General features: G+C 35.3%; 5 protein-coding genes and 1 non-coding gene across 9 annotated transcripts in view; 5 read left to right on the top strand and 1 right to left on the bottom strand.

Annotated features, from left to right (window-relative positions):
• The first annotated feature begins 4,990 nt into the window (after nucleotides 1-4,990).
• On the top strand, nucleotides 4,991-7,064 carry LOC116017866 (auxin efflux carrier component 5-like). Its single transcript, XM_031258518.1, has 5 exons — nucleotides 4,991-5,719; nucleotides 5,859-5,944; nucleotides 6,406-6,563; nucleotides 6,689-6,765; nucleotides 6,887-7,064. The coding sequence occupies exons 1-5, from the start codon at nucleotides 5,001-5,003 to the stop codon at nucleotides 6,957-6,959; spliced, it is 1,113 nt and encodes a 370-aa protein (XP_031114378.1). The 5' UTR covers nucleotides 4,991-5,000; the 3' UTR covers nucleotides 6,960-7,064.
• A 1,601-nt stretch (nucleotides 7,065-8,665) lies between these two features.
• On the top strand, nucleotides 8,666-8,737 carry TRNAT-CGU. Its single transcript has one exon. It is a non-coding gene; the product is annotated as a tRNA-Thr (tRNA).
• A 2,253-nt stretch (nucleotides 8,738-10,990) lies between these two features.
• On the top strand, nucleotides 10,991-13,003 carry LOC116014999 (auxin efflux carrier component 5-like). Its single transcript, XM_031254984.1, has 5 exons — nucleotides 10,991-11,798; nucleotides 11,907-11,992; nucleotides 12,433-12,590; nucleotides 12,731-12,807; nucleotides 12,931-13,003. Exons 1-5 carry the CDS (start codon nucleotides 11,080-11,082, stop codon nucleotides 13,001-13,003), a joined length of 1,113 nt encoding a protein of 370 aa, XP_031110844.1. The 5' UTR covers nucleotides 10,991-11,079.
• A 5,861-nt stretch (nucleotides 13,004-18,864) lies between these two features.
• LOC116014795 (protein trichome birefringence-like 41) lies at nucleotides 18,865-20,987 on the top strand. The gene is made up of 5 exons (XM_031254744.1): nucleotides 18,865-19,136; nucleotides 19,603-19,774; nucleotides 19,982-20,157; nucleotides 20,253-20,411; nucleotides 20,684-20,987. The coding sequence occupies exons 1-5, from the start codon at nucleotides 18,865-18,867 to the stop codon at nucleotides 20,985-20,987; spliced, it is 1,083 nt and encodes a 360-aa protein (XP_031110604.1).
• Nucleotides 20,988-21,123: 136 nt separating this feature from the next.
• Nucleotides 21,124-23,697, bottom strand: LOC116015418 (scarecrow-like protein 3). Of its 2 annotated transcripts, none has more exons than XM_031255478.1 (2): nucleotides 23,566-23,697; nucleotides 21,124-22,743 (listed from the first exon to the last, which is right to left on the bottom strand). In XM_031255478.1, exon 2 carries the CDS (start codon nucleotides 22,720-22,722, stop codon nucleotides 21,289-21,291), a length of 1,434 nt encoding a protein of 477 aa, XP_031111338.1. In that variant the 5' UTR covers nucleotides 22,723-22,743; nucleotides 23,566-23,697; the 3' UTR covers nucleotides 21,124-21,288. The 2 variants fall into 2 exon arrangements, with proteins under 2 accessions (XP_031111338.1, XP_031111339.1); XM_031255479.1 differs by having other exon boundaries at nucleotides 23,548-23,697.
• Nucleotides 23,698-25,683: 1,986 nt separating this feature from the next.
• LOC116015153 (protein YAE1-like) overlaps nucleotides 25,684-27,673 on the top strand; it is a 5,208-nt gene continuing 3,218 nt past the window's right edge. For 2 of the 3 annotated variants that reach the window (XM_031255176.1, XM_031255174.1), the window contains exons 1-2: nucleotides 25,684-25,802; nucleotides 26,681-26,786. In XM_031255176.1, the coding sequence (XP_031111036.1) occupies nucleotides 26,681-26,786 (106 nt within the window). In that variant the 5' untranslated portion in view covers nucleotides 25,684-25,802. Of the gene's footprint in view, nucleotides 25,803-26,653; nucleotides 26,787-27,673 lie in introns of all 3 variants that reach the window. The other variant, XM_031255175.1, reaches the window with a different exon arrangement.

A 27,673-nucleotide genomic window follows, 5' to 3' on the forward strand; every position in this document is an offset into this window, starting at 1 on the left:
TAATTGAGTGATGACAAATATTATTGTTTTCTTATAATTTACTGACCAAAAGTATTATTTTTTTCCTTTTGAAAATGTAGGACACAAATGTGAGGAAACGTATTAGTATGAAAAATATAAGGTATGTTGCAAATATAGTTTCCTTAAATATGGAGAAATATTAATATCTTATTAGCTTAGAGTAATAAAAGTAATTAGCGAGGATATATGCTTATAAAAATAAAAGAGTAATACTACATTTTTTTCATAATGTTCACCTTTCTTATATAATTTTATAAATTCACGATAATCAATAAATAAAAATAAATTTATTGTAGTGTTAGGAAGTAAATATTATGAGGCAAAATTAGGAGGAAAAATAGCATACTTCTAAAAAATATAAGTGTAAGTAAGAATTATAAGAAGTGGCGTTTTTATTACCCAAAATTTTCCAATTAGACCCTTAATGCCATGAAATGTTTTTTTTTTTTTTTTTGAATAAATGTCTCCAAAAACTTGTTTAATCATGTAAATGGCCGTGGCATATTTTTTGTTCGGATTTTTCTAGCGAGTTTCTAATATGAAAATTAAACCCATTTGAAATGTGAAAATGTTTTTCTTTAAGAATTTTCGTACATCATATGAGAGGAGGAAAGAATCGATATTAATCTAATCCAAATTTATGACAATATTATTAATACCCTCAAGAATAAGCTATTTTGAAAGGAGTGACCGATTGATTGAAGTATCATTCTCAATATGATGACAACATTTATCGAACCAACTGAATACTTCATATTAAAAATACTTATAATGTCATCTCTAAAATTACTCCCAGCCATGCATGAGCTAATACCAAAAGGCAAAAGCTACGCCGCCTGCCATGCCAGCTTCCCACCACCGCCTACCCCCATATCCGCCGCCGCCGCCGACAGGAAAGTTCACTGTTTTTCAACCTGGTTTTAAAAAATTCAAAATTAGAGTACTGGATCGGAGACGTGACTCAGTTGCATCTGACATATATTCTGATCCATTTATGAAGTCAAAAGTAGTTAAATAAACGAAAAAGGCGTGGGATGTGTGCCCATGATGTCACCGGAAAAGTAAAGTCAACCTCGTCTTCCCTGAAAATTGTCGTAAAAATTGCAGAATGTTGTGCTTCTCCTCGCGGTTTACAGGAGCAAGCACCAAGTTCTATAAGCCATGCATGCAGATTAATATGGATGATCGCTTATGTTTATCAAGAAAACAAAAAACTGTTAGATGATAAGGGCTATTAATTATTCTAATTTAAATATTTAATTACAACGTGACAAATATGTTTGTATATTTTTCTTTTGAAATAAATTGTATTAAGAAATATATAATCAATACCTATTATATATATTATTTTAACTGTCATGTGCAAGCACTTGTTAATTGGAGATTATGGTCCACCACTTTAAGCAAGCATGGTATTGTGCAAGTAACGTATGCCATTCTTCTTTTTCTTCTTCCTCCACTATCATATATAATAAAAGATAACAAAAATGCAGGAGCGAAAGTTGAAAGTACACAGTTTTGGTGTATGGGAGAAATGTACTTGCACCGGAATTCCGTACGAATCCCAGAAATTATAAACACAAATCATAAACCACACAAAACAAACACAAAAAACCACTAAAATAAATCTATAAAAACGTGATGAAGAGCTAATAAAGATGACTATGGCTAGATTTGAACCGTCCGGTTTGAATTGAACTGGATACTATAAAATTAGAATCAGAACTATATGTACCGTTTTGGTTTTGGTCTTACTTGGTTTCAAGAATATAAGAACCGGAATCACCATTCCCATTTTAAATTGGAAAAATAAATAATAAATGAGTAATTTTAAATTTGAAATTAAATCATGCAAATCCAAATTGTTGTTCTTATTGTTGTTTAATTTAAAATTTTTAATATTTGATTGAAATTTTATTTTAGAATTAAAAATTATTGAAATTTAAACTTGGATAATTTCAAAAATAGAAATTATTAGAAGGTTAACAAATAGTTTGAACCCTAACCGAACAAAACCTCTGCCACAAGATTTATTGTCATTCAATCTGCAAAATTGTGCGCTTCTAACTAAACTAAACATGCTCAAAATTTATCATCATTCAATCTACACAATTGTTCATCGTTCAATTAACACAACAATTCACTTCTGACGAAAGTTAACATATACACGCAAAATTGATTATTGTTATTTAATATACACAATTGTTTACTTCTGACTAAACTGAACATACTCAAAGTTAATCATCATTTATCTACACAATTATTCACCTCTAATTAAACGGAACATACTCAAATATTATTAACTATTAAGCCATACATCTACACGTACAACGGTTGGTCTCTCGACGAATATAATATACCTAACTTTGCAGGTCCAATCATGCAACGAACATGAGCGAGTTTTCTAGTAGCATATATGCATTACCGTTCAAAGAGGAAATTAATTAGGATTGGGGCTTATAAGTTATAATAATAATGATGCTTGCCATTCATTCGATACTCACCAACCCAGAGCATTAGTACAGTGACGACTAGTCAAGAAATAATTAGTAAATTGTCAGCTTTTGAATCAGAATCCACAAACTACGAAATCAAAACCATTTTCGATCAATACCCATACCAGGTTCTCCGCAAGTGGAAGAAATTATGTGCGTGCGTGTGTGTATATATAAATATATATATACTGGTGGGAATCACATTCCAATTTAAGACTAAGAGCTGAGGTATCATTTTCTTAAAGCCTCTTCCTAAAAATGTATTATGTGTGAAGTTCACATTGTGACTCTAATCAACAAAAGAGTACAAGAAGGTAAATTAACCTAAGTTATTCAGTTGACCAGCTCAAATTAATAAAGTCAATAAGCTACTTCCATGGAGAGTCAAAGTAACTTGGAACTTTTATGGTTACCAAGATCAAATTTAGTTTGGGGTTGTCACCCATTATTTTATGGAAAACTCTTAATACCCCTTCTAATTTTTCTCCTCCTAAATTCCTTCAATGACAACTTATAATTATTGGGTGCCATGAATTAACTGCCACCACTAACATTTAATAATAATAAAAAAAAAGAGTAAAATAACCAATCAAACATGTGAGAGGGAAATACAAGTGTTATTATATTTCCCTTCTAATATTCATATTCTTTGTTTTGGTAGACAGAAGCCCCGGCCCGTTAGGGCATTATCTCATCAATATTCATATTTTATGTAGCATTAGCTACTTGTATATATAATTTTATTTTATTTTTTTTATAATTTGAGCAAGGTAAGTTCGGTCAATTCATAAACAATAATCAATAAATACAAAACATATGTTATGTTAACTTATCAGAAGTTAAACATTAAAAGACAAATTTTTTTTTTGAAAACAAAAGACAAATTCATATGGAGAACATAGTATTTTTCTACTAAGTTAATGAGTTAGATTTCCCTTAATTAGCTTGAATTGACAACTATACAATACAACTCGGACATGCACATATTATACGCATGAACGAGGTACACATTTCTTTCGACTACATACAACGTAAATCCATAAATGGGACACATGCATATTGCATGCATTCATATTGCAGACGCGGCATCATCTTTATAGTCGCATATGACAGAGCCACCTAAATAAAGGAAATTGAAGCACTGTTATTAAATGCCCATTGTGTTTTTTTTTTTTTTTTTTTTTTTTGAAAACAATGCCCATTGTGTTGTTTTCAAATACCACCAAACTATATATGAATTGCCAGCTCGAAATATAGAACGCCCTCCATTTCTTCAAGAAATAATGTCTCCAATAGATCGTCTAGTACTAGTAGTCAGTTTATTATTAATGAAGTTGAGAAACGAAAATGAGAGGCAACTTCGATCAAGTTGATCCGATAGATCGAGTACCCTTGTAGGGATTAAAAAAACATGCATGACCCCCCAAGACTTAGCATATAATTGTTCGTCGCTTGACTTGATATCTTCACTGAGACTCGATCTCATGACCTGCCAAGAGAGTCACAACATGCCAGAGTCCCGCCTATTTTTGTGTTGTTTTAGGCTGATCAATACTGAATTATATAGTTATGGTCTATTTGATAGAGGTGGAGTGTGGTTTTGGTTAATTGGTTAATTTCCCCGCCCATTAAAAACGGCATCGTTCTCCCTTTTAATCAATCATTATTTTGCAAATCCAAAACTACTTCGTTTGGATAGTTTATTTTATTTTATCTTGAAATGCTTGCCAGCTAATGTTCTTTTCACACAAGTAATTAAAACTATGTCGTTTCGTTTAGCCAGAGACATTTTGTTTTCTTTTTTTTTTCTTGAAATGCGTGGCAACTAATATTTTTTGCACACAAATAATTAAAATTACGTCACATAGTTTCAATTCAAATTGTACCCATGGTGATTTCTAGATAGTTTCAATTCAAATTGTACCCATGATGATTTCTAGATATATAGTTTCAATTCAAATTGTACATACCCATGATGATTTCTAGATATGATGAATGAGAGCTCTTGTTTATGACTGTAGAATAAAAAGAGTTTTAATAGTTTCAAATTCTTTTGATATTATCTAATTAAACAAATTAAATAATATCGATATTTAATTCTCTAAATATATATATATATATATATATATATATATATTATTCAAATATTTTAATAAATTTTTTTTTATCAAAATTCCAATCTCTACGCCGCGGTACATAACATAAACCTTATTTCTTTCTGGACCGGGCGATTTGATTAATAAAAAAAAATGATTAAAATACCATCCATAATACCATATTAGTTAGAACTTTCTAGTTTCCCTAGGTTTGAGAATGCCACTAAGATTGCCTGCTTCACTGGAAAACAGGAGGAAGGTGTTAAAACTTAAAAGTCAATAAAGTCGCGTCGCGTAACACTATATAACCTTCCTTAATTCATTCATTCACCCACACAACAACATACGATTACAACAAAATTATTAAAGAAAAAAAAAACCCAAAAAAATGATAGGAGGGGACGACATATACAAGGTGGTGGTGGCCATGGCGCCGTTATACGTAGCGATGGTCTTAGGTTACGGTTCAATTCGGTGGTGGCACATGTTTAAACCCGATCACTGCGACGCCATTAACCGTTTCAACTGTTTCTTCATCCTCCCTTTTTTCAACTTCCATTTCATGTCCCAAGTGGACCCCTACACCATGAACTATCCGTTCATCGCCTCCGACGCGGTGGCGAAGGCGATGGTGGTGGTGGTGCTGGTGATATGGGCGAATTTCGTTAAGAACGGAGGGCTAGATTGGTCAATAACCACCTTCTCGTTATCCACCCTCAACAACACGCTCGTCGTCGGCGTGCCGCTTATGCAGGCCATGTACGGGAAATTGGGCTACGATATTGTCCTCCAGGCGGCGGCGATTCAGGCGTTGCTGTGGCTGACATTGCTGTTGTTTGGGCTGGAGTTCCGGCGGACGCGGTTGGTGCAGATTTCGTCGTTGAGCGCGGTGGCGCCGCCGTCAATTGAGATGGGGAGAGATCTCGAGGGAAATGCGGAGGGTGGTGAAACTGAAACCGCCGCCGTCGCCGCCGAGACGGCGGCGGCTCCGGCCAATGTTGGGCCGTCGTACACGTCGTTGATGAAAGCTGTTTGTCTCAAACTTTCCAAGAACCCTAATACTTATGCGTGTTTTCTTGGTCTGATTTGGGCCCTCATTGCCAATAGGTATTCTCGTATCTGATATAACTCAAAATATATATATTATACTCTGTATAAAAGATACTGGTACTAATCATATTGATACTTCAGAATTTTTTTTATATGTAGAGTTTAATGTGATTAAATTGTTGAATTTTAATGTCAGGTGGCATTTAAGTATGCCTAGCATTGTAGACGATTCTATCTTGATCATGGCCAAGGCAGGCAGTGGTATTGCCATGTTCAGTACAGGTAATTAATCAAATCATATTCATACCAATAATGTTTCAGTTGTGACAGATTACTAGGTTTCCATTTTCTGCGTATATTACCCCTTGTTTTGTGCCCCTTGACGAGGGGAATATCTGATAGCTTCTCCAAGACTTTATCAAATTAATTGTAACATTTTAAGTTTGAGTTGGACCACCTTTCAACTATGGACAACTTAAGTTGTTTTACTTCTTTATAAGTTAGTGTTTATTCAGTGCACACCATCAGATAGTAGTCAATAAAAGACTCTCCCTGCTAAATATGTCAGTCTTTCTAGAGTGATTTATATAATGACAGGCAGATTGACGGCAGACTTCTCACCTTAACAAAAAAGGAGAAGGAATATATTTGCTTTCATAGTCAACATGTTCACCAACGTTGTTAATTAACTTATTTTTCCCCATTAATAATCTTTAATTTATTCTTTTTTGCATGTTTTATAGGGCTTTTCATGGCGTTGCAAGACAGAATAATATCGTGCGGTGGGGCTTTAACCGTGTACGGTTTAGTTCTCCGGTTTCTAATCGGACCGGCTACCTCGGCGATCGGTGCCGGATTGTTACGTCTGCACGGTGACGTCTTGAAAATAGCTATAGTCCAGGTAATTGATAGACAACAATATAATATTAATTAAGCCAAAAATAGAAAAATAAAATTCGGGCCAAATTTTTGTTAATTAATTAATGTGATTGATATTCTTCTATGTATATATATGTGCATGTACAGTCTGCGTTACCGCAAGCTGTGACGGCATTCATTTACGCCAAAGAATATGGACTGCATGCCGACGTTCTCAGCACAGCGTAAGATTTTTCATTAAATAAAAATATTTAAATTTTATTTCAAAATTTATAATAATATATATACACGTGGTGATCTGAGTTAGATTTTAATGTATATTTTTCTTTGTTTTAATTTGTGCAGGATTATCATTGGCACCATCGTTTCTTTACCCGTGTTGATCGGATATTACGTCGTTCTTGACCTCTTACCTTAATTAATATCTTTATGGGACATCCTTAATTAATATCTGTATGGGACATTTTCAAGAGATGTAACATTACCTAGATTGTAAAATCAATGTTTTATTTTTTTTATATGAAATTATTAATTAAAGTTATTTGTGACAATAGCTTATTACAGTGGTAGCTGGCAGTTGACTAGTTGATGACCAACAACAGCACTACATACAGCACTAGCAATAATAATATAAGTAAAATAGTATTGGAACAAGGAGCTTTTGTTGACAAAATGAAAGCAACTTTTGTTTTGCTTAATATGTCTTACATAAAAAAAAAAAAAAATCAGAGTAAAAAGTGAGGGTGATGTTAATATTGTATAAGAATTTTTGTTTTTTTAATTTTTGAGTTGTAAGGTAATAAGTAATAACATATTTAATTCATGTGTTAGCTAGTGCATGTGTTATGGGAGGGACACTTTTGATCTATCAAAAGTTGTTGTCATGTGCTTTTTAAAAATTTACTTCAATTTGCCCATTGTTATGTCTCTTGTTCCATTAGCCAGGTTTAATTGATATTATTATTTATAAGTTTAGTATTAGTATAGGAGGGGTTTATAGCACTTTTCATTTATTAGAAACTAAATTAAAAGCATTATTAGACCAAAAAATCTAAATTTAAAAATAATAAGAAATAATACTAAAGAAGATAAGGAAAGAAAAAAAGTTAGAGTTAATTTGATCAAGAATATATAGTAAACAAGATGTAAAATGGTTCAAGGGAGTAAATGCTTAGTGGTTTACATTTTTGTATTCGTAATTTGGATGGGATATGATATTACTAACTCTAGTACGTCAACTATGTTTCGGAAAAATAACTATAATGAGGTTGGGCAACCCCATACAAGTGTGGGAGTTAACTATTGGTCGTCTTGATTATTTAAGCAAAAGTAGTAGCGACACATATAACATATGCATTAAATTCATTATTACTTTATAACTCATGAACTTCTTCTATTGATTTTCATAACAATTTCCCGCAAATTAAATAAGGATTAAACAAGTAATTTTTAAAATTTTATTTTCTTTTGAAATCAGTGGTAACAATATAGACCCTGCTAAACGAAGAATGCTAGTCAAGTAAAGGATTTCTTCTGTAGTCTACTAGCAAATATTTTACATCATTTTTTATTTATGAAAATAGTATTCGCAAAGGGAATAATTATTAATAGGAAACTTACATGCATTGAGAAGACTTCTTCTTCCAAACCATTATCTCTTTGTCTGTTTGGATGAAGAAAATAAGCACTACCATAATAGTGTCATGCATGAATTTAAAAAATAACGTAGGTATGTGTTCCTTTCTAGACCTATAGATTGGATGATGGAGGACCAATCCTCCTTCAACCTTCGTCAAAGCTAGGAAGGGATCGGATTAGATTACATTATGTCAAGTCAATAAAAACATTTCACTTCACCAATTTAGAAGTGTAACATGTTGATTACTGGTAACAAGGAGGTCAATTGCCTTTTTTCTTTTTTCAATTTTAATAATTTATTAATTTGAAGTTTTTCGGAGTTAATACACAAATTGCATTGTTCTAATAAAAAATTTGAGGGATTATTTCATCATTATTCGCCCTTTTCTTCTTCTTCTTCTTCGATCTTCTTCTTCTTTAAGTATTTTTCGGTTGAGTGGATAGTAAGTGTACGTAAAAGCAAAATAAATTATTTTTAATTGCCTAGCCTCTATAGCATAATGGTAGTGCATTCGCTTCGTAAGCGAAAGGTTGTGAGTTCGATCCTCACTAGAGGCTTTTACCAACTTAGTCACTACACTGTCAATAAATATAATATATAAATTAGAATTCATAATAAAATAACTAATATATACAAATATGATAGCTTACCTTTTTTCAAATAAATAGCCTTTAGAATTTCAAACACATTTCATCGATTGGTATAATTTAATATACATACAAAATTTTATATATGAATTAAAAAAAAAAAAAGGTGGAAGTAACCACAATGTTCTAAGTTTGACTCCCAAGGAAAGCGGCTTATTGGTTTTCTTGATTTGATCCATACTACATGTGGTAATCAATGACGTAATTTTAATTAGTTGGAAGTAACCACAATGTTCTAAGTTTGACTCCCAAGGAAAGCGACTTATTGGTTTTCTTGATTTGAGCCATACTACATGTGGTAATCAATGACGTAATTTTAATTAATTGTGCCTAAAGAATATTAGTTTTCACGCATTCCAAGAAAAAGAAAACAAAATGTCTATGGGTAAACGAAACGCTGTAGTTTTAATTACATGTGTGAAAAGAACATAAGCTGACAAGCATTTCAAGATAAAAATAAAATAAACTATCCAAAACGACGTAGTTTTGGATTTGCAAAACAATGATTAAAAAATGAAAACGAAGCCGTTTTTAATGGGCGGGAAAATTAACCAATTAACCAAAACCACACGCCACCTCTATCAAATTGACCATAACCCTATAATTCAGTATTGATACACAAAAATAGGCGAGACTCTTCATTTTTTGAAACGGATCAGTTAAATGAAACCCTAAAATAACATATCAAACACGTGGCAGAAACTGATTGGATGCGCTACATCCCTTGGTCTTTTATATATTTATAGATTTTAATAGTATTAAGTTAATTATTAATATAAAAATGCTATTTAAAACTAATAAGAAAATGCTATAAAAAAAAAGAAGAAAAAGTTAATTTGACCAATAAATATTAATTATGATAATAAAATTGAAATTAGAAAAGTGTAAGATATCAATTTGCACTAGATGCACACCAAAATGCTACATGCTGGCCTAGTTGTATTGAGTACTAATTATTATTGTTGTTGTTGTCATATCGGGTGTAAATTGAAATCTTAACATTTTTTTGGCTGACAATAAAAGCATGTCCCCACTACTTGAGTTTATGCACAGGTAAACTCTACAAATTAAACTAGAAAGACCTTGTGCCACAAGTTTGACCGAGGGGTAAATTAAAATAGCACTTTTCTCTTTTTATTTTATATTTATATGGTCCAAATTGTACCCATAATGATTTCTAGATATGATGAATGAGAGCTCTGTTTATAGTTGTAGAATAAGAAGAGTTTTGATAAGTTCAAACTTTTTTGATATTATCTAATTAAACAAATTAAATAATATCAGTATTCTCTAAAATATATTATTCAAATATTTTAATAAAAAAATAGGGGATAAGGGTCAAATAGACCCTCAAACTATAATCAATTGTGCAATTAGGCCCTCGAACAATAAAAAGCTTCAATTAGGCCCCCGAACTTGTTATTTTGGGGCAAATAGACCCTTTAACCTATTTGTGACCTATAATTGCAGGTCACCAAAAATTCCGGCCAACTCCAGCGATCGTCCGGCGAAGTTCCGGCAAACAACACAAAACCATCCACCACCGGCGACCTCACGGTCGCCGGTGGCGTCCGGCAGCGGAGATGGCGACCAACTGGTCGCCATCCCCAGTGACGGAGATGGTGACCAACTTGGTCGCCATCTCCGCTGCCGGACGCCACCGGCGACCGTGAGGTCGCCGGTGGTTGATGGTTTTGTGTTGTTTGCCGGAACTTCGCCGGACAATCGCTGGGGTTGGCCGGAATTTTTGGTGACCTGCAATTATAGGTCACAAATAGGTTAAAGGGTCTATTTGCCCCAAAATAACAAGTTCGAGGGCCTAATTGAAGCTTTTTATTGTTCGAGGGCCTAATTGCACAATTGATTATAGTTTGAGGGTCTATTTGACCCTTATCCCAAAAAATAATTATTTTTATCAAAATTTCAATGTCTACGCCATGGTACATAACCTTATTATTTCTTTCTGGACCGGACAATTTGATTAATAATAATAAAAAATCATAAAAGTACCATCCATAATACCCATATTAGTTAGAACTTTCTAATTTCCCTAGGTTTGAGAATGCCACTAAGATTGCCTGCTTCACTGGAAAACAGGAGGAAGGTGTTAAAACTTAAAAGTCAATAAAGTCGCGTGGCGTAACACTATATAACCTTCCTTAATTCATTCACTCACCCACACAATTACAACCTACGAATTACGATTACAACAAAATTATTATTAAAGAAAAAAAAAACCCAAAAAAAGAAAAATGATAAGGGGGGACGACATATACAAGGTGGTGGTGGCCATGGCGCCGCTATACGTAGCGATGGTCTTAGGTTACGGTTCAATTCGGTGGTGGCACATGTTTAAACCCGACCACTGCGACGCCATTAACCGCTTCAACTGTTTCTTCATCCTCCCTTTCTTCAACTTCCATTTCATGTCCCAAGTGGACCCCTACACCCTGAACTATATGTTCATCGCCTCCGACGCGGTGGCGAAGGCGATGGTGGTGGTGGCGCTGGTGATATGGGCGAATTTCGTTAAGAACGGAGGGCTAGATTGGTCAATAACCACTTTCTCGTTATCCACCCTCAACAACACCCTCGTCGTCGGCGTGCCGTTGATGCAAGCCATGTACGGGAAATTGGGCTATGACCTCGTCCTCCAGGCGGCGGCGATTCAGGCGTTGCTGTGGTTCACGTTGTTGCTGTTCGGGCATGAGTTCCGGCGGACGCGGTTGGTGCAGATTTCGTCGTTGAGCGCGGCGGCGCACAATGCGCCGCCGTCAATTGAGATGGGGAGAGATCTCGAGGAAAATGCGGAGGGTGGTGAAACTGAAACCGCCGCCGCGACGCCGGCGGCTCCGACCAATATTCGGCCGTCGTACACGTCGTTGATGAAAGCTGTTTGTCTCAAACTTTCCAAGAACCCTAATACTTATGCATGTTTTCTTGGTCTGATTTGGGCCCTCATTGCCAATAGGTATTATACTCGGTGTAAAAGATACTGGTGGTACTGATTATATTGATATTTCGGAATTTTTTTATATATGCATTTGAATGTGATTAAATTGTTGGATTTTAATGTCAGGTGGCATTTAAGTATGCCTAGCATAGTAGACAACTCTATCTTGATCATGGCCAAGGCAGGCAGTGGTGTTGCCATGTTCAGTACAGGTAATTAATCACATCATATTCATACCAATAATATTTCAATTCAGTTGTGACAGATTAGTAGATTAATAGGTTTCCATTTTCTGCGTATATCTACCCCTTGTTTTATGCCCCATGACCAGGGGAGTATCTGTTAGCTTCTTCAAGACTTTATCAAATCAAGAATATATTATATTCTTTGTTGGTTAACCTATTAGCTGGGTAATTGTAACATTTCAAGTTCTAGTCCGACCACCTGTCAACTGTGGAGAATTTAAATTGTTATTTTATAAGTGTTTACCCATTACACACCCTTGGTTAGTAGAGGACTCTATTTCAGTCTTTTTAGTGTGATTTATATAAAATGTTAATTCCTGTCATTACCAACATGTTCACCAAAGTTGTTAATTAGCTGCTTTTTCCCCAATTAATAATCTTTTAAAAAAAATTTGCATGTTTTATAGGGCTTTTCATGGCGTTGCAAGACAGGATAATATCGTGCGGTTGGGCTTTAACCGTGTACGGTTTAGTTCTCCGGTTTCTAATCGGACCGGCTACCTCGGCGATTGGTGCCGGAATATTACGTCTGCACGGTGACGTATTGAAAATAGTTATAGTCCAGGTAATTAATAGACAACAATATAATATTAATTCGCAGAATAATAAGTCAAAATAGAATAAAAGTTTTCGGGCCAAATTTTTTGTTAATTAATTAATGTGATTGATATTCTTCTATATATATATATATATATGCATGTACAGTCTGCATTACCGCAAGCTGTGACGACATTCATTTATGCCAAAGAATATGGATTGCATGCCGAAGTTCTCAGCACAGCGTAAGATATTTCATTAAATAAAAATATTTACATTTTATTTCAAAATTTATAATACTCCGTAATATATATACATGTGGTGAATTAGATTTTAATATATATTTTTCTTTGTTTTAATTTGTGCAGGATCATCATTGGCACCATCCTTTCTTTACCCGTGTTGATCGGATATTACGTTGTTCTGGACCTTTTACCTTAATTAATATCTTTATGGGACATCCTTAATTAATATCTGTATGAGACATTTTCAAGAGATGTAACATTACCTAGATTGTAAAATCAATGTTTTATTTAATTTTTTTTATATGAAATTATTAATTAAAGGTATTTGTGACAATAGCTTATTACAGTGGTAGCTAGCAGTTGACTAGTTGATGACCAACAACAGCACTACATAAGCACTAGCAATAATAATATTAAGTGAAACAATAAGCTTTTGTTGACAAATTAAATGAAAGCAACTTTTGTTTTGCTTAAAATGATGTCTTACATAAAAAAAAAATGTTTTTTTTTCTCAGAATAAAAAGTGATGGAAATTTTGAGTTGTAAGGTAATAACTAACATATTTAATTCATGTGTTATGGGAGGGACACTGTACTTTTGATCTATCAAAACTTATTGTCACGTGCTTTACAAAAATTTACTTCAATTAATTCTTGTTATGTGTCTTGTTCCATTAGCGAAGTTTAATTGATATTATTTATAAGTTTAGTATTACTACAAGAGGCCGTGGTTTATACTTTATAGCACTTCTCATTTAGAAACTAAGTTGTTTTCAAAAAAAAAAAAAAAAAAGCTAAGTTAAAACTTAAAAGCATTGATAGAAGAAAGAAAATCTAAATTTAAAAATAATAAGAAATAATACTAAAGAAAATAAGGAAAGAAAAAAGATCAAGAATTAGTTTGACAAAGAATATATAGTAAACAAGATGTAAAATGGGACAAGGGAAATGTTTAGTGGTATGGTTTACATTTTTGTATTTGTAATTTGGATGGGATATGATATTACTAACTCTAGTAAACTATGTTTCGAAAAATTAACTATAATGGGGTTGGGCAACCCCACACAAGTGTGGAGTTAACTATTGACCTTGATTTAAGCAAAAGCATATGCATTAAATCCATTATTACTTTGTAACTCATGAACCAAAAGTGAAATTCTCCAATTGATTTTCATAACAATTTCACACAATTTAAATAAGGATTAAACAAGTAATTTTTAAAATTTTGTTTTCTTTTGAAATCAATATTGGTAACTATATGGACCCTGCTAAACGAGAATGCCAGTCAAGTGAAGGATTTTTTCTCTAGTTTCCTAGCAAATATTTTATATCATATTTCATTCATGAAAATAGTATTCGCAAAGGGAATAATTATTAATAGAAAACTTATATTGAGAAGACTTCTTCTTTCAAACCATTATCTATTATATTGTCTGTTTGGATGAAGAAAATAATTTAAGCACTACCATAATAGAGCCATGAATTTTAAAAATATCGTGTGCATGTGTTCCTTTCTAGACATGTAGATTGGACGATGGAGGACCAATCCTCCTTCAACCTTCGTCAAAGCTAGGAAGGGATTAGATTACATGTTGTGTCAAGTCAATAAAAGCATTTCACGTCATTAATTTAGAAGTGTAACATGCTGATTATTGGTAACAATGAGGTCAATTGCCTTTTTTCTTTTTTCAAGTTTAATGATTTATTAATTTGAAGTTTTTCGAAGTAATACACCAATTGCATTGTTCTAATAAAAAAATTGAGAGCTTATTTCAACCTTATTCTTTTTTTTTTTTAAGTATTCTTCGGGTGAGTGGATAGTAAGTAGAAAAGCAAAATAAATTATTTTTAATTGCCTAGCCTCTATAGCACAATGGCAGTGCATTCGCTTCGCTACACTATCTCACTATTATACTTGAATAAGGTATAAGGTATAAAACAATATTACTATATGGAAAAAATAATAATGTCAATTCAAATATTAACAAAGTTCTAAATTAAATTCAAATATTAACAAAGTTCTAAAATAAATATTATATACAAATTAGAATTCATAATAAAAAATTTTGAGTACGTATCTGTTCATAGTTACTTTCTAACCTACTAAAGCACAAAGTCGAGTCAACAGAACAATTGTTTACTCAATACATGCCCTCAAATTGTGATTACGAGTTTCTTTTGTCACATGAAAAAAAATTGGAGAAATGAAAAATAGAAAATGAAAAACACAAAATTGTAAACGATCATATATACATTTTCACAAAATTTGAGATGTGCCCTTTCCATAATCTTTTATTCCTAGAGTGCATAAAGGAGATAAGAAACCTTCTTGGAGGATGTATGGGCATGCAATGGGGCGGGTAATATAATCTTTTTTTTTTGAAAGCTACGGACTCTATTACAGAGCACAAAGAGACAGCAACGCCTTCACTGAGGCTCGAACCCGCCACCTCCTGTATACAAAGAAGGGTTTGATGCCACTGGACCACAAGGCCTTGGTGTGGGAAGGGTAATATATTCTTTTTGTGACGCGGTAATGAAGCAGTGAATTTGGAGCTTCACACAAAGATTCAATTCATTTGGCAAATTCATAGCACACAAACCGATTGAGGGCAGGGCAATATTTGCACGAATATATATGTCCCCTATAAGAGCATTAATCCTCCGACGCCATTAACCGCTAGCTTCAACTGTTTCTTCAATTCAACTTCTATTTCATGTCCCAAGTCGACCCCTAGCTAGCTACAGAACTAACTATCCGTTCATCGCCTCCGAGGGAAATGCGGAGGGTGGTGAAACTGAAACTGCCACTGCCGCTGAGACGCCGGCGGCTCCGACCAATGTTGTTGTCGTCGTACACGTCGTTGATGAAAGCTGTTTGTCTCAAACTTTCCAACAACCCTGAACCTTATGCATGTTTTCTTGGTCTCATTGGCTATGAGGGCCCAAATCAGACCAAGAAAGCATGCATAAGTATTAATTAGGGTTCTTGGAAAGTTTGAGACAAACAACTTTCATCAACGACGTGTACGACGACCCAACATTGGTCGGAGCCGCCGATGTCTCAGTGGCGACGGCGGCGGTTTCAGTTTCACCACCCTCCGTATTCTCTCCCCATTTCAATTGACGGCGAATTGTCCGCGGCGGCGCTCATCGACGAAATTGGTCGACTTGGGACCTGAAATGGAAGTTGAAGAAAGGGGGAAGGCAACTATGAACATGATGCTGCGTCTGCAATATGAATTCACACTCACACATGATTATAGATGGACGTCTGAATTCAATGAAACTGTTTCATGCATGTGTGTCCGATGTTTCAGGCAAATGTGTACCTCGTTCATGCGTGTAAATATGTGATGTTGTATTGTGACTATGTTTGGCAAACTTAGCTGAAAAGGTAGCTGAAAGTTGAAAAGTAGCTGAAAATTGATAAGCTATAAGCTATAAGCTCGAAGCTGAAATTTGAAGAACTGTTATGCTTATAAGTGTTTGGTAAAATTAACTTTTTGATAAGTTGATAAATGTAAAAAGACTAAAAATGACATCTTCATACAATTTAAATAATTTTAAATTTAAATAGGTTTGTTTATATATTAAAATATAAAATAATGAAATTAATATATTTAAATAAAATATAAAGTAACAACATATATTTGAAAATATATAACGTAAAAAAAAATATTTATAATTCATAAGATTAGTTCATACAAAAATTAATGTTCAAACATAAATATCAAACTGAAATTACAACCAAATATAATGAAAAGAAAATGTCAAGAGGGAATTTTCTGTCGTATCAAATCTGCGCTCATCTGCAACTTTTTGAATTTTCGGTTCCCCTTCCTTTCATCTTTCCTTTACGTTAGGAAAACTAAACACCTTTCTCTGCCGCTCAACTTTGGCTTCTACCACCGGCCTCCGGCCGGAGCTCTAATGGAGCTTTGAGCCGGCGGTTTTGATCACCTTCCATGTTTGCTCTCGCTCTTCTTCCGCCCCGACCACCGTCGCAGTTCCGTCCGCCTCCGACCACCGCCACAGATCTTCTTCTTCCGTTTTCTCTCCCTTTGAATAAAATAATAGTAGGTAGGTATTAGGGTTTGTGTTAGTAGTCTTGAACTCCCAACCCTACTTTGACTTTACCTGCTTTTTTTATTTCTCTATTATTGTGTTTTCTTCTCGTTAGTCTCACGAGCATTTTTCCTCTCGTTACTTTCACGAGCTTTTCATTTTTCATTAGCATAAATCGTTTAGTTTGGTTTCGGCAAGTATTGATCTTATCCTGGGCGAGCAAAAAAGAATAATGATGAAGACCCAGATCTGTGAAGAAGCTTTAAGCTCCCTGAAGGAACATAGCTTCATAGTTATGAAACAGTCTGTGATTCAAGTTTTTTATAGCATAGTTAGAAAAGTTGTTTCTATGTCTGACTGTAAGGAATGGTTTACCATTTCATTTATCATTGATGTAAACGTTTTATGTTATGAATTAATGGAATAGCTACGTTTATCTTCAAAAAAAAAATGTCAAGAGGGTTTTAATTGAGAGGGGTAAAGGATGCCATTTATTTAAAATAATAAGGATAAAGATGGAAAAAAGTTAAAAAGCTACTAGCTTATTTTGAAAAGCTACCCCAAGTAGCGTTTCAAAATAAACTCTTATTTTAAGCTACTAGCTTATTTTGAGAACATTACCAAACAGAGCTTATAGCTTATTAGTAACTTAAAATAAGCTATAAGCTCCTAAATAAACTCTGCCAAACAGAGTCTGTGTAGTAGTCAATTCAAGGGAAATCTAGCTCATTAATTTTTTTTTTTTTGAATGCAGCTCATTAAATTAATTAGTAAGAAAAATGCAATGTTCTCCATATGAATTTGTCTTACAAGGCGTTTCATACCAAGGAAATTAAAGTTCCAACTTTCCATAAAATTTAAAACATTAGTGCAGTCTTTGATTTAAGAAAAATGTAAGTCATTGGAAATCTAATTTCATGATATTTCTATCAGGACAAGTAAGATTTTTTTTTTTTTGCACGGGAGACTGAGTATCTATCAAATTTATTCAATTATATATTTATCATTTTTGAGCCTTTGGCACAAAGTTAAAAATATTTTATAAATATAAGAAGTTTGTCTCTTCAATTACACCATACAAATGATAATAGCATCAATGTTTATCGAAGAAATTTATCTCTCAACACCTTTTTACATTAAGTATTTTTTGTATTTTGAATATTCTTGTTGTAGACTGAAACTTTTGACATATGGTTTATTAATTTAAAAGTAATTTATTAAACTATCAATTATTCTTATGTTTTTTTTAAATATTTGTATATAGTAAGGATATATTAGTGATTAAAAAAATCTACAAAAGTTTAAACGAATCAAACATCTTAATTAATTTTCTAGGTAATTTAATTCTTATATATGTTTCCGGTAACGTAACACCCAACATGTTAATTAAATTTTCCGGCCAGCAAAGTTATTCCCATTGAATACATTACTGGAAAGTATTTTTGAGAAAAAAATTAATTATTGATGGGAAAGTACCATATTATTCATTTATACATTTATATTATACTCAACAGTAATATATATACTCATATTATATTATTTAAAAATGTATAGGTCAACGGGATGGTCCGGTCCACGAACCAAAAATTAAAGTCAAACTCTACATGTAGTATAAAACAAGCTTGCCCTAACTTATTTATTGTAGCAAACGGGCGGGTCCAATCCTGCCGAAATGGGTCGAGTTTGTATTTAATTTTTTGAGTTTCAAGTTTGACTCTTACGGAGTGACCTATTGAAATTTTTTTGATTTAATTTATTTAATAAACAGTTTTGGTAGTAATTGCGAGTTTCTATTATTTTACTCGAAAAATGACAAATTTTGATGTTTTATTTAATACTATCATTCGTCCTGCATGTAAGCCTTTTCCTTGCCTTAAAACCTTAAATAATACAGCAAACTATAACCACCATTTATGCCGTATATAAATCATCAAAGGTACAATCCTCTTGTACCCAATACCATCATACGTCCTCAAAATACTCATCCAATATGAGAAAAGGGGTCTGCAGTTTGGTGGGCGCAGCCATTTTCATGGTTTCTGCATGTTTCTTGTCGGAAGCACATGACGACAAGCGTACGAGGATGAGCCACAGTTGTTGTAACATGTTCGAGGGAAGCTGGGTTTACGACGATTCATATCCTCTGTATAACTCCGCTGCCTGTCCCTTCATTCGCGACGACTTCAACTGCGTTAAATATGGACGAACCAATCTCCAATACCTTAAGTACAGATGGCAACCTAATGATTGTGACTTGCCCAGGTACCCCAAAAGTTAAATTTGGTCCCACGGTTAATAATAGGCACTATCAATCCGCAGTCACTGCTCAAAAACATGCACATGGTAAATATTGTTTCCTTGTAATAACTCGCAAATTAAACCATACAAGAAAAATAAACTGTACTAGAAATATCATGTGTGATGACTTGATCGACAAGCTTGACTAAGAAAAGTCAACAAGAATCAAACTCAACATACAAGAATCATACTCTACTCACTTAATCACCACTTTTGACGTAGGTCAAAATCTGACTAGTCTGATAGTGGTGAAAAAATCAAATGTTGTATACAAAAAATACAATGAACATCTCACCAAGTTAAATCGTATCTAGCTGAAATGTCAACAATTTTTTAAGATACTAACATCAGAACGTGTGAGATAGATAGACATAACTACAAAACAATTTATAAGTTATTTCTCTTTTACTTTTTGTTTAATCATTTCTAGATTTGATGGAAGAGATTTCTTGAGGAGATTCAAGGGCAAGACAATCATGTTCATTGGGGATTCCATAAGCTTAAATTTCTATGAATCTCTTAAATGTTTGCTCAACGCTGCAGTCTCCGGTGAGTCAAAGTCAAAAGTGGAGACAAGAAAAACCCACCACAACTATCTAAAGGTATGCATGGGATAAACCCCTATGATTTTAGCCGGAGATAAATTAGTCTAGATTATCCATTGCTAATTTGCTCAAATCGAGAAGGGCAATAGAACGCTCCCAAGGCTATTTGTTACAACCTCGATCCCTTAGCTTTAGCTCTAAGACCGAGATACTTATAATCCATAGATTCTGTTGCTATGTATAAATACGTGCTCCTCTTTGCAGGATTATGGAGTGGAAGTTAAAATGTTTCACACTAATTTCCTAGTAGACATCGAAAGAAAGGACATTGGACGTGTACTGAAGCTCCACTCCCTTAAAAATGGCGATGTATGGAAGCAAGCAGACGTTCTGATCTTTAACACTTGGCAGTGGTGGGGGAGGAGAGGGCAGGGACAGCCGTAGGATCTGATTTGATATGATCTTGACAAATTGTCTCTGGACTTTCTGGGAAATTAAGGTAAACTAGAGTTCTGAACATTATTGGTTTTTGCAGGTGGGACTATATTGAACATGATGGCAAGGTTGTAAAAGACATGAACAGAGTTGCAGCTTTCAGTGCAGCTTTGGATACCTGGGCAAAATGGGTTGAAACTGAAGTGAATCACACCAAAACCCATGTAATCTACCAAGGTGTAACTCCCTCACATTACAAGTAAGAATTTCCGGGATGAGATTAATCTTTTTTTTTTTTTTTTTTTTTTAAAGGTACTATTGACTCTGTTACATGTAGTATTGTCCATATATACTTTCTCAACCTACTGAAGTCAGCGAGTCAATATCGCCCCCACTGAGACTCAAACCCATGACTTCATGCCGCTTGACCATAAGGTCTTTGGCGGGATGAGGTTAATCTGGTCGAGCTCAACCCGCCTAATGGCATTGCTGCATACACGTGGGTTTGAACTCTGACGTTATATTCGACAGGGGAGCGGAGTGGGGCGAGCCGGGAGTGAGGAACTGTTTGAAAGAAACCAGGCCTATAAAGGGTTCAACTTATGCAGTTGGATTGCCAGTGGGAGAAAAGATTGTGAAACAAGCCCAGAACAGGATGACCAAACCATTTTACTTGCTGGACATAACCAGACTTTCTGAGCTCAGAAAAGATGGCCACCCTGCAATTTACAGTGGATTAAACACCATGGACTGCACACACTGGTGCCTTGCTGGTGTTCCTGATACCTGGGCTCAAATTCTCTATGCACATTTGGTTTCAGGAATAGGGAATTGATATGGAATGCGTTAAGAGTCCCACGTTGAAAAATAAGACAGAAACATATGGGTTTATAAGGTCATGGATTAGACTAGCTGAATGACTGGATTAAGTTTTTTAGTCTGGTTTGACCCATGTGCATTACAGCCCGAGATAATTTGTACTTTTTGAAAATATAATACAATTCCTATATATGGTTTGCAGTCTGAAATGCTTGATTCTTTCATAGGCCTACAATGGAAGAATTGCAATCCAATCCTTTGTACAGGTAAAAGAACAGGATGAAAAGAACAACAATGTGTTTATTATGGTATTAACATTAGCTGTACCTTTGAAATCTCCAGGCCGAGACCGAGAAGAGGGGTTGATCCTGCCAGCAAATGAGGAAACACCCGTCTTGATCTTTAAGGTTGTATCCATCGTAGTTATGGCTGTGTAACAATCTCCTCCCTTGCATCATGATGTGATAGCTCAATCTCACCTTCCTGAAACCAGACAGCTCGAGCCTTGGGATCCATTTCTCGAGCTTTTCGTGCCTTTCCTTTCGTTCTAGTCCCTCGCAGGATATGATGTTCTTGATCTCCTCCCCGTATACCATCTTCTCGATCTTCTGGCGCTCGGGTGATGCTCTCGGGATGGTGGATTCCAAGCAGTCGAAAAGGGCAGCGTAGAAGTTTAAGGCCTCCATGGTTCGGTCCATCAGACTGAACCCGTTGTGGTTTGCTTCTTGCTCGGTCATGACCATTATTTTGGGGGAGAGGCTCCACAGGGAATTGAGGAAACTCATCATCTTAGGTGCAGTGGCTAAAGGCAAAGGCGACGAGGAAGTGGAATCGGGGCTAGCACCGTATGGATTAGCCACTTCTTTCTCGAGAAAATCCCCCAAGGTACGAGGATTCACCTGCAGGATCCTCTGCAGATGGACAGAATTCGCGTGCCTAGACACCACCGGGGGGGTGTTCCTCTGCAGCATTTCGTCGTCGAATGCTAAAAAAGGATGCAGCTGCAGCACGGAGCTTATTGCAATCGCTTCGCCCATCTTCACGGGCAAGCTCTCGATGCTGAGACTCTCCAATCTGCTAACTATAGGATTAAACTGAAACGGGATATCCAGTTTCTCTGCAGCTTCATTTAACTGGTGTGCCATCTGCTCCAGCACCTCTTTATGCTCGTTAATCCCTGTTATCCTGATATGTGGTGGACCTTCGGGGCGCACACTCATAGCCTGCAGAAGACTAATCCACTGTGCAGGCTCAAACGCGTTGAGATCAATAATGTGGACAACTTTCTCCCGTTCCATCGCCTCCATGATAGCCTCATTCGTGATCACATAAGACAATCTCAGGAACGGGCAGAGCTCAAAAAACATCTTCTGCACAACATTTTCATCAGCTGCAGACGTTATTCGGGTGGACTTTAAGGCCTTGTACAGCCCCGGCCAGCCTTTAAGGATGCGGTCAGCAAGCGCCTCGTTGAAGTATGCAGCCACTCTCTGCATCGAATCGCCATCAGAAGCAGCGAGATGCGAGATGTGCTCGAGGACAATGTTAGCATTCTCAATGTTCCCAGCAGCAACATGGTTCACACAGGTGACCAGAAGATGGACTAGGAACAAACCCCGTCGCTCTGACCTCATCTCTCCCAGCCAGGGATACGGTGACCCTATTCCAGGCGAGAGCGACATCATGGAGAAGTACTGAAGTGGCGACGAACCAATTGAAGATGAACCCTCCTCTTGGACCATAGCTACCATCAACAGATTATATTTTGGCACCTGGATTTTCACAACATAGCTAAGCATTCCTTCTAATCCCAAGTTTTAATTTGGCTTTTGAAATTAAAGCAAATTCTTTTCATTAATTCAAATGGAAAACAGATTGCCAAGACAAGCCATACACATGAACTGAGCCCAGGGAAAACATTGCTATCACAGATGCACACAAGAATTCTAATGTAATTAATTACCATAAAGAATGAATTACAGTATGTTTTTACTGTCCAAATGGTGAAAACTTCACTAGCATACTTGTTTCAGTTCTCATCACTTCAAATTTCAACTTGTTTCCTCCTAATGCATCATAACATTCTACAAACAATCATGCCTCAACAAAGTTCACCAATGCCCGAGGGTTTGCACTGAGTAAACCCACCGCCTTATGACCCTAGCCTGCAACTGGCTCAAACCAAGAAGGCCAATAGGCCACTACTTTTTCTAACCTTTTGATTACCAAGGTAACAATCTGAACAACTTGGGTGGGTTTTGTAGGCAAAAAGCTTGCTAGTTTTCCTAGTGCCTCTACTTTTTCTAACATTCCCAAAGCTTCATATGGGTATGATTTTGCAGAAAAGAAACTTTAAAGCTTAAAGAGATAAAGGCTAAAAGTAACATAGAATTTCCAAAGGTCAAAGCTTTTGTAAAATTTTCAGAATTTCAGATGACATACAGGCAAAGTAGTAACATATGCCCAGACTTGTGCTAGAGACATGCAAAATCAAGAATTAACAGGGATAAAGTGAACTTGACTTATTTTCTTGAATGCATAACTGAGAAGGAAGTGGGGGTGGGGTAAATACTTACTCCAATTAGTTAAAATACCTTGAAGCAAATCAAAAGAGCAGTTGAAAACCCAGAAACCTGAAATGTCCCAAGAGAGTGTTTGAGACAGATATATCCAACCAGGAATATGCTCAAATACTCAGGAGCACTCAACCTAAGAAAAGGAGTTTGTCTGGGCTGAGGAAATGGAGAAGTGGGTCAAAAAGAGTGGAAAACACAGCAGGTCATGGGGACAAATTTTTATTTTTTTTTTAAATAATTAGGTTTCGACTTATGCCAGACTAATCCTAAGTATCTAGAACCCTTGCCTAGTCACCCCGTCAGTTCTCGGCTCCCACCCCTTCTTTATACACTCAATACAGAAAGGGTCTTTATCACCTCTAACCAGTCATTCAGTTCCCACACTGTTGCTAGAGCAAGACTTTAAGGTGATAAGTCGAAAAGCTAGCCCCACGGGGGCAATATGGGGACATTTTCCATGGCTTCTTGCTTTGTGTAAGTAAACAAGGGGCTGCTATATGCTAGATTTGTTGTCCTTAGTGAATTGGGGTGTCCTTTGGGGACTTCAGAGGAATATGGAATTTTGTGAAAACCAGAGCCTATCTATCTCCCCAGAAATGGCCTTGTCAGTACATGAAGTGGATGGGAATAAGAGCTGGCCAGGCCTTGGTGTTATTCTGCAGAGCAACACAAGTCCAAGTATGTGTAACCAAAAGAAAACAACATCTTAAGTTGTTGGTTAGTGGGTGATAGTGGGTATTGCAAGGGGAAAAAACCTCCAAAGAAACCCATGTTTTTGTCCACTTGTCTCAGGCATAGACCATCCACTTAGTACCATTTTCTTGCATCAAGACAACAAAGACAAAAAAATACAAGGTGGTTGTGGAGAGAAAACACCAAAAGTTGATGAAGCACTCAACTTTTGGTGTGATGGGTCCTTGGATGCTACTGCCTGGATTGTCTGCATATCTAGACCTTTAAAATGTTGTCATTATAGTGGCATTAATTATTTTTATTGCTCTCTCTTATTATTTTAATCTTTTGTCCTAGATATGCTCTTCACATCATATGAACTTTGGGTACACGACAAAAACGTAGTACTCTTGGTTGTTTGTACTTTGTAGTGTTTAGTCTTTCCTTCTTTATTTTAGAAATTAAAGATCACCCACCCACCATTGGAGTGGGAGGCTTATGGTGGCTAAGGAGATTATTCCAACCTCTACGGCACAAAGAGAGAAAATACACAAATTAAACCCTTTTTTTTAACTATAGTATTCGCATTATAGCTCGGGAATGAAACTAATTCAATTGAATCTTGGTCAGACTCCATTTTTTAAGAGATTGAAAAACAATTAAATAAAGAATAACATCATTAATCAAAATAGTTTCAATAATTGTTGTATTTACAAAAGTCTAGAGTCCTTTTCACTTGAACGAACTCATTGATTTTTTATGGAAGAGACTCTCTTTGACACTATAGGCTAGCCAAAAAAAATGGGTAACATCATAACCATACATACAAATTAAAGGAATAGATACAAAAAGGCAGGGGCCCATGGTGAGCAGATTCATCCAAGCAAGTGGAAGCAACTGCAAGTGATGATAATCAGCAGATAGTTAAATTCGTGAATTGATAATCCAAATGTTATAAGTTCGGCTCTTGGGGAAGCAGTCTATTGACCTTCTATTTAAAGAACAACCCAATAAAATTGGTCAAATTGTTGACTTGGTAACTACAATGTTATAAGTTTGATACCTGATAGGGTGCTCTATTAACTTTTTTGATTTGAGTCGATCAATCCTAAGTTAATTTACTTTATTGTAGTCATTTATTGTTAAAATTATATGATGAGATTTACACTATGTATACATTCGGATAATGACTACGAGTTCTCTTCAACACTCAAAAAAGTTACACTATATATATATATATATATATATATATATATATATATAAAATTGCACACATGCCAATGACCTTATGGTCTAGTGACATCTAGTTGCACCCCATATGAAAATGAATGGTTCGAGTCATTAGGTTGAGAAAATAATTATAAACAGATACTACGTTGTAACAGAGTAAATAGTATTTTTAAAAAAATTTTAAAATACAAAAATTTCATTACATTTTTTAAAGATGTTTTTCCTTAGTTTTCTCGCAGAGTCCCAGCAAGCAAGCAGCCCCCACACCCGCAGCCGTGCTCCTTCAGCAGGCCGTTGTTAGCACTCAGCAGCCAGCGATTCCCGTCGTCCACTCGTCCGGAAAGCGGCACCAGGTCCGAAACCCTAATTCCTAAATCCCCTAATTCTAATAATATAAAACCCTAAATCCCTAATTCTTAAATCCCCTAACTCTGATAATATTCTATCATTTCTTTGAACCATTATTGATTTGTTGCTGCAACTATACTGTTTTGATGCTTTGAGAGAGTAGTTTATATTATATATATATAAGCCACGAAATAAAAAATAAATATAAAGAGTAGGAAAAAGGATTATCATTTGGTCACGAATGTGTTCCATAGCACACTAGCACGAATTCTGATTCATAGCAGTAATGGCCTGTGGGTCTATACAATTCTACTCTGTTAAATCTAATTCTTGTTCCAGCTTATCCATTGTTTCTGATGTTGTCTACAGTAGTTTAGCTCAATAGCTTGTCATCTAATAAACTGATTTTTGCATGTCAACAGATAGAGATTTGTAATTTGTACTTGTAACCAATTTCTAGAGAATTTGATTTGCTGAAAAAAAAAGAATTCTATTGGAAAATTAATTTGAGAGATTTATTCATAATTGATCAATTGTTTTATTGTGATTAAGAATTGTGAATTGTGAACATTGCATTTTGAATGAAACAATCTTAGAGCTATACAGAATATGAGATGCGTTTTGTATTCGAACTGTTTTATCTAATTAGTGATGCATTATATTTTGTCATGAATATTTTTTAACTGTGTTTTGAATTGCTTTAATTTTGCCCCCACTCGAGAATAATCCTGGCTCTGCCACTGTTCGTTTCCATTGAAAACTACGCTTTCTTTGAATTAGAGATTATTATCATGGGTTTCTTACTTATTTGGTATTGGTTTGAGTTTCATTCGTTTTCCATTTTCTTGATTTTCAGTTGTAGTCACTTGTGATTGATGTGCAGATGGATGGTACTATAAAGGAGGAGCTCTACTCGGAGGCTTTGCGCTTTTCTAATCTTGATTTAGGTGTGAGACCGGACACCAACAATGGAAACCACAATGCCCATGGTAAAAAAATGCAGCTTTGAGAATTTTTTTTGTTAGTTCAGCTTATTCTAAATGGCATAATTCATGTTATCTAAGATGGAAACTGGAGATGGAATATTTGGATTAAAGGGTATAAGTGTATAACTTGCACAAATTGTGTCATTAGCCTCACTAAGGCTTGTCGCAAATGCTGTCTTAAAAGTAACTGTTCGTGATGTTAGTAATGTTTAGTTCTTTAGAAGCAAATATTTCATTCAGGCTCACATATGCTGGTGGAGAAGGTTCATTGTTTACCACTTTACAGATTGGTTTAATCTTGTGCTCTTTGTCCCTTTTTTACATGCTTTTTGAAAAACTATTATAAGACTAGAATAAAAAGCTTGGAGTATAGCCTGTAGTACTTAGTAGCAGATAAAGTGAAATTTATGGTGCAGTAATTACCCCCTTTTGGTGATACTGCATATTAGTGTATGGAGTTATTTAGAAATATGGCAGGCCGCAGGCTTCTATACAAGGAATACTTGTGAACAATTTTTCACTCATTTTTTTAAATTGGATTTTGTGAATGAGATTCAAAAGCTACTTGGTGATTTTCATGGCCTTGTTCTATATGTAATGACTGATTCTAAGTCTTACGTAGTGGTTAAGTTCTGTGCAACTACTCTTTACTGCATCTGGAATCTATGCTATGATTTATGTATTTTAAAAATATCTGGTTACTCCATAGGGGTGTGTAGAGTGTTCTCTTCTAATACATCTTCCTTCTGAATCATGCAATGTTATCAATCTGGTAAGTGATAATCCTGGACAACTGTTACATTGGGAACTACTGACAATATGCTTTACAGACATCATTAAATACATTCCCCCCCCCCCCCCCCCCCCCCCCCCCCCCCCCCCCCCCCCCC

The sequence above is a fragment of the Ipomoea triloba genome, chromosome 4 (genome assembly GCF_003576645.1).
Source record: "Ipomoea triloba cultivar NCNSP0323 chromosome 4, ASM357664v1".
Taxonomy (NCBI): Eukaryota; Viridiplantae; Streptophyta; class Magnoliopsida; order Solanales; family Convolvulaceae; genus Ipomoea; species Ipomoea triloba.

What these genes read in the sequence shown, in the direction of transcription:
- LOC116014795 (XM_031254744.1), top strand. Translation starts at nt 18,865, where the DNA reads ATGAGAAAAGGGGTCTGCAGTTTGGTGGGCGCAGCCATTTTCATGGTT. An exon ending in CCCACCACAACTATCTAAAG is followed by an intron (nt 19,775 to 19,981) that starts GTATGCATGGGA and finishes TCCTCTTTGCAG; the next exon opens with GATTATGGAGTGGAAGTTAA. An exon ending in GTAACTCCCTCACATTACAA is followed by an intron (nt 20,412 to 20,683) that starts GTAAGAATTTCC and finishes TATATTCGACAG; the next exon opens with GGGAGCGGAGTGGGGCGAGC.
- LOC116014999 (XM_031254984.1), top strand. Translation starts at nt 11,080, where the DNA reads ATGATAAGGGGGGACGACATATACAAGGTGGTGGTGGCCATGGCGCCG. An exon ending in TGGGCCCTCATTGCCAATAG is followed by an intron (nt 11,799 to 11,906) that starts GTATTATACTCG and finishes TTTTAATGTCAG; the next exon opens with GTGGCATTTAAGTATGCCTA. An exon ending in GCCGAAGTTCTCAGCACAGC is followed by an intron (nt 12,808 to 12,930) that starts GTAAGATATTTC and finishes TAATTTGTGCAG; the next exon opens with GATCATCATTGGCACCATCC.
- LOC116017866 (XM_031258518.1), top strand. Translation starts at nt 5,001, where the DNA reads ATGATAGGAGGGGACGACATATACAAGGTGGTGGTGGCCATGGCGCCG. An exon ending in TGGGCCCTCATTGCCAATAG is followed by an intron (nt 5,720 to 5,858) that starts GTATTCTCGTAT and finishes TTTTAATGTCAG; the next exon opens with GTGGCATTTAAGTATGCCTA. An exon ending in GCCGACGTTCTCAGCACAGC is followed by an intron (nt 6,766 to 6,886) that starts GTAAGATTTTTC and finishes TAATTTGTGCAG; the next exon opens with GATTATCATTGGCACCATCG.
- LOC116015418 (XM_031255478.1), bottom strand. Translation starts at nt 22,722, where the DNA reads ATGGTAGCTATGGTCCAAGAGGAGGGTTCATCTTCAATTGGTTCGTCG.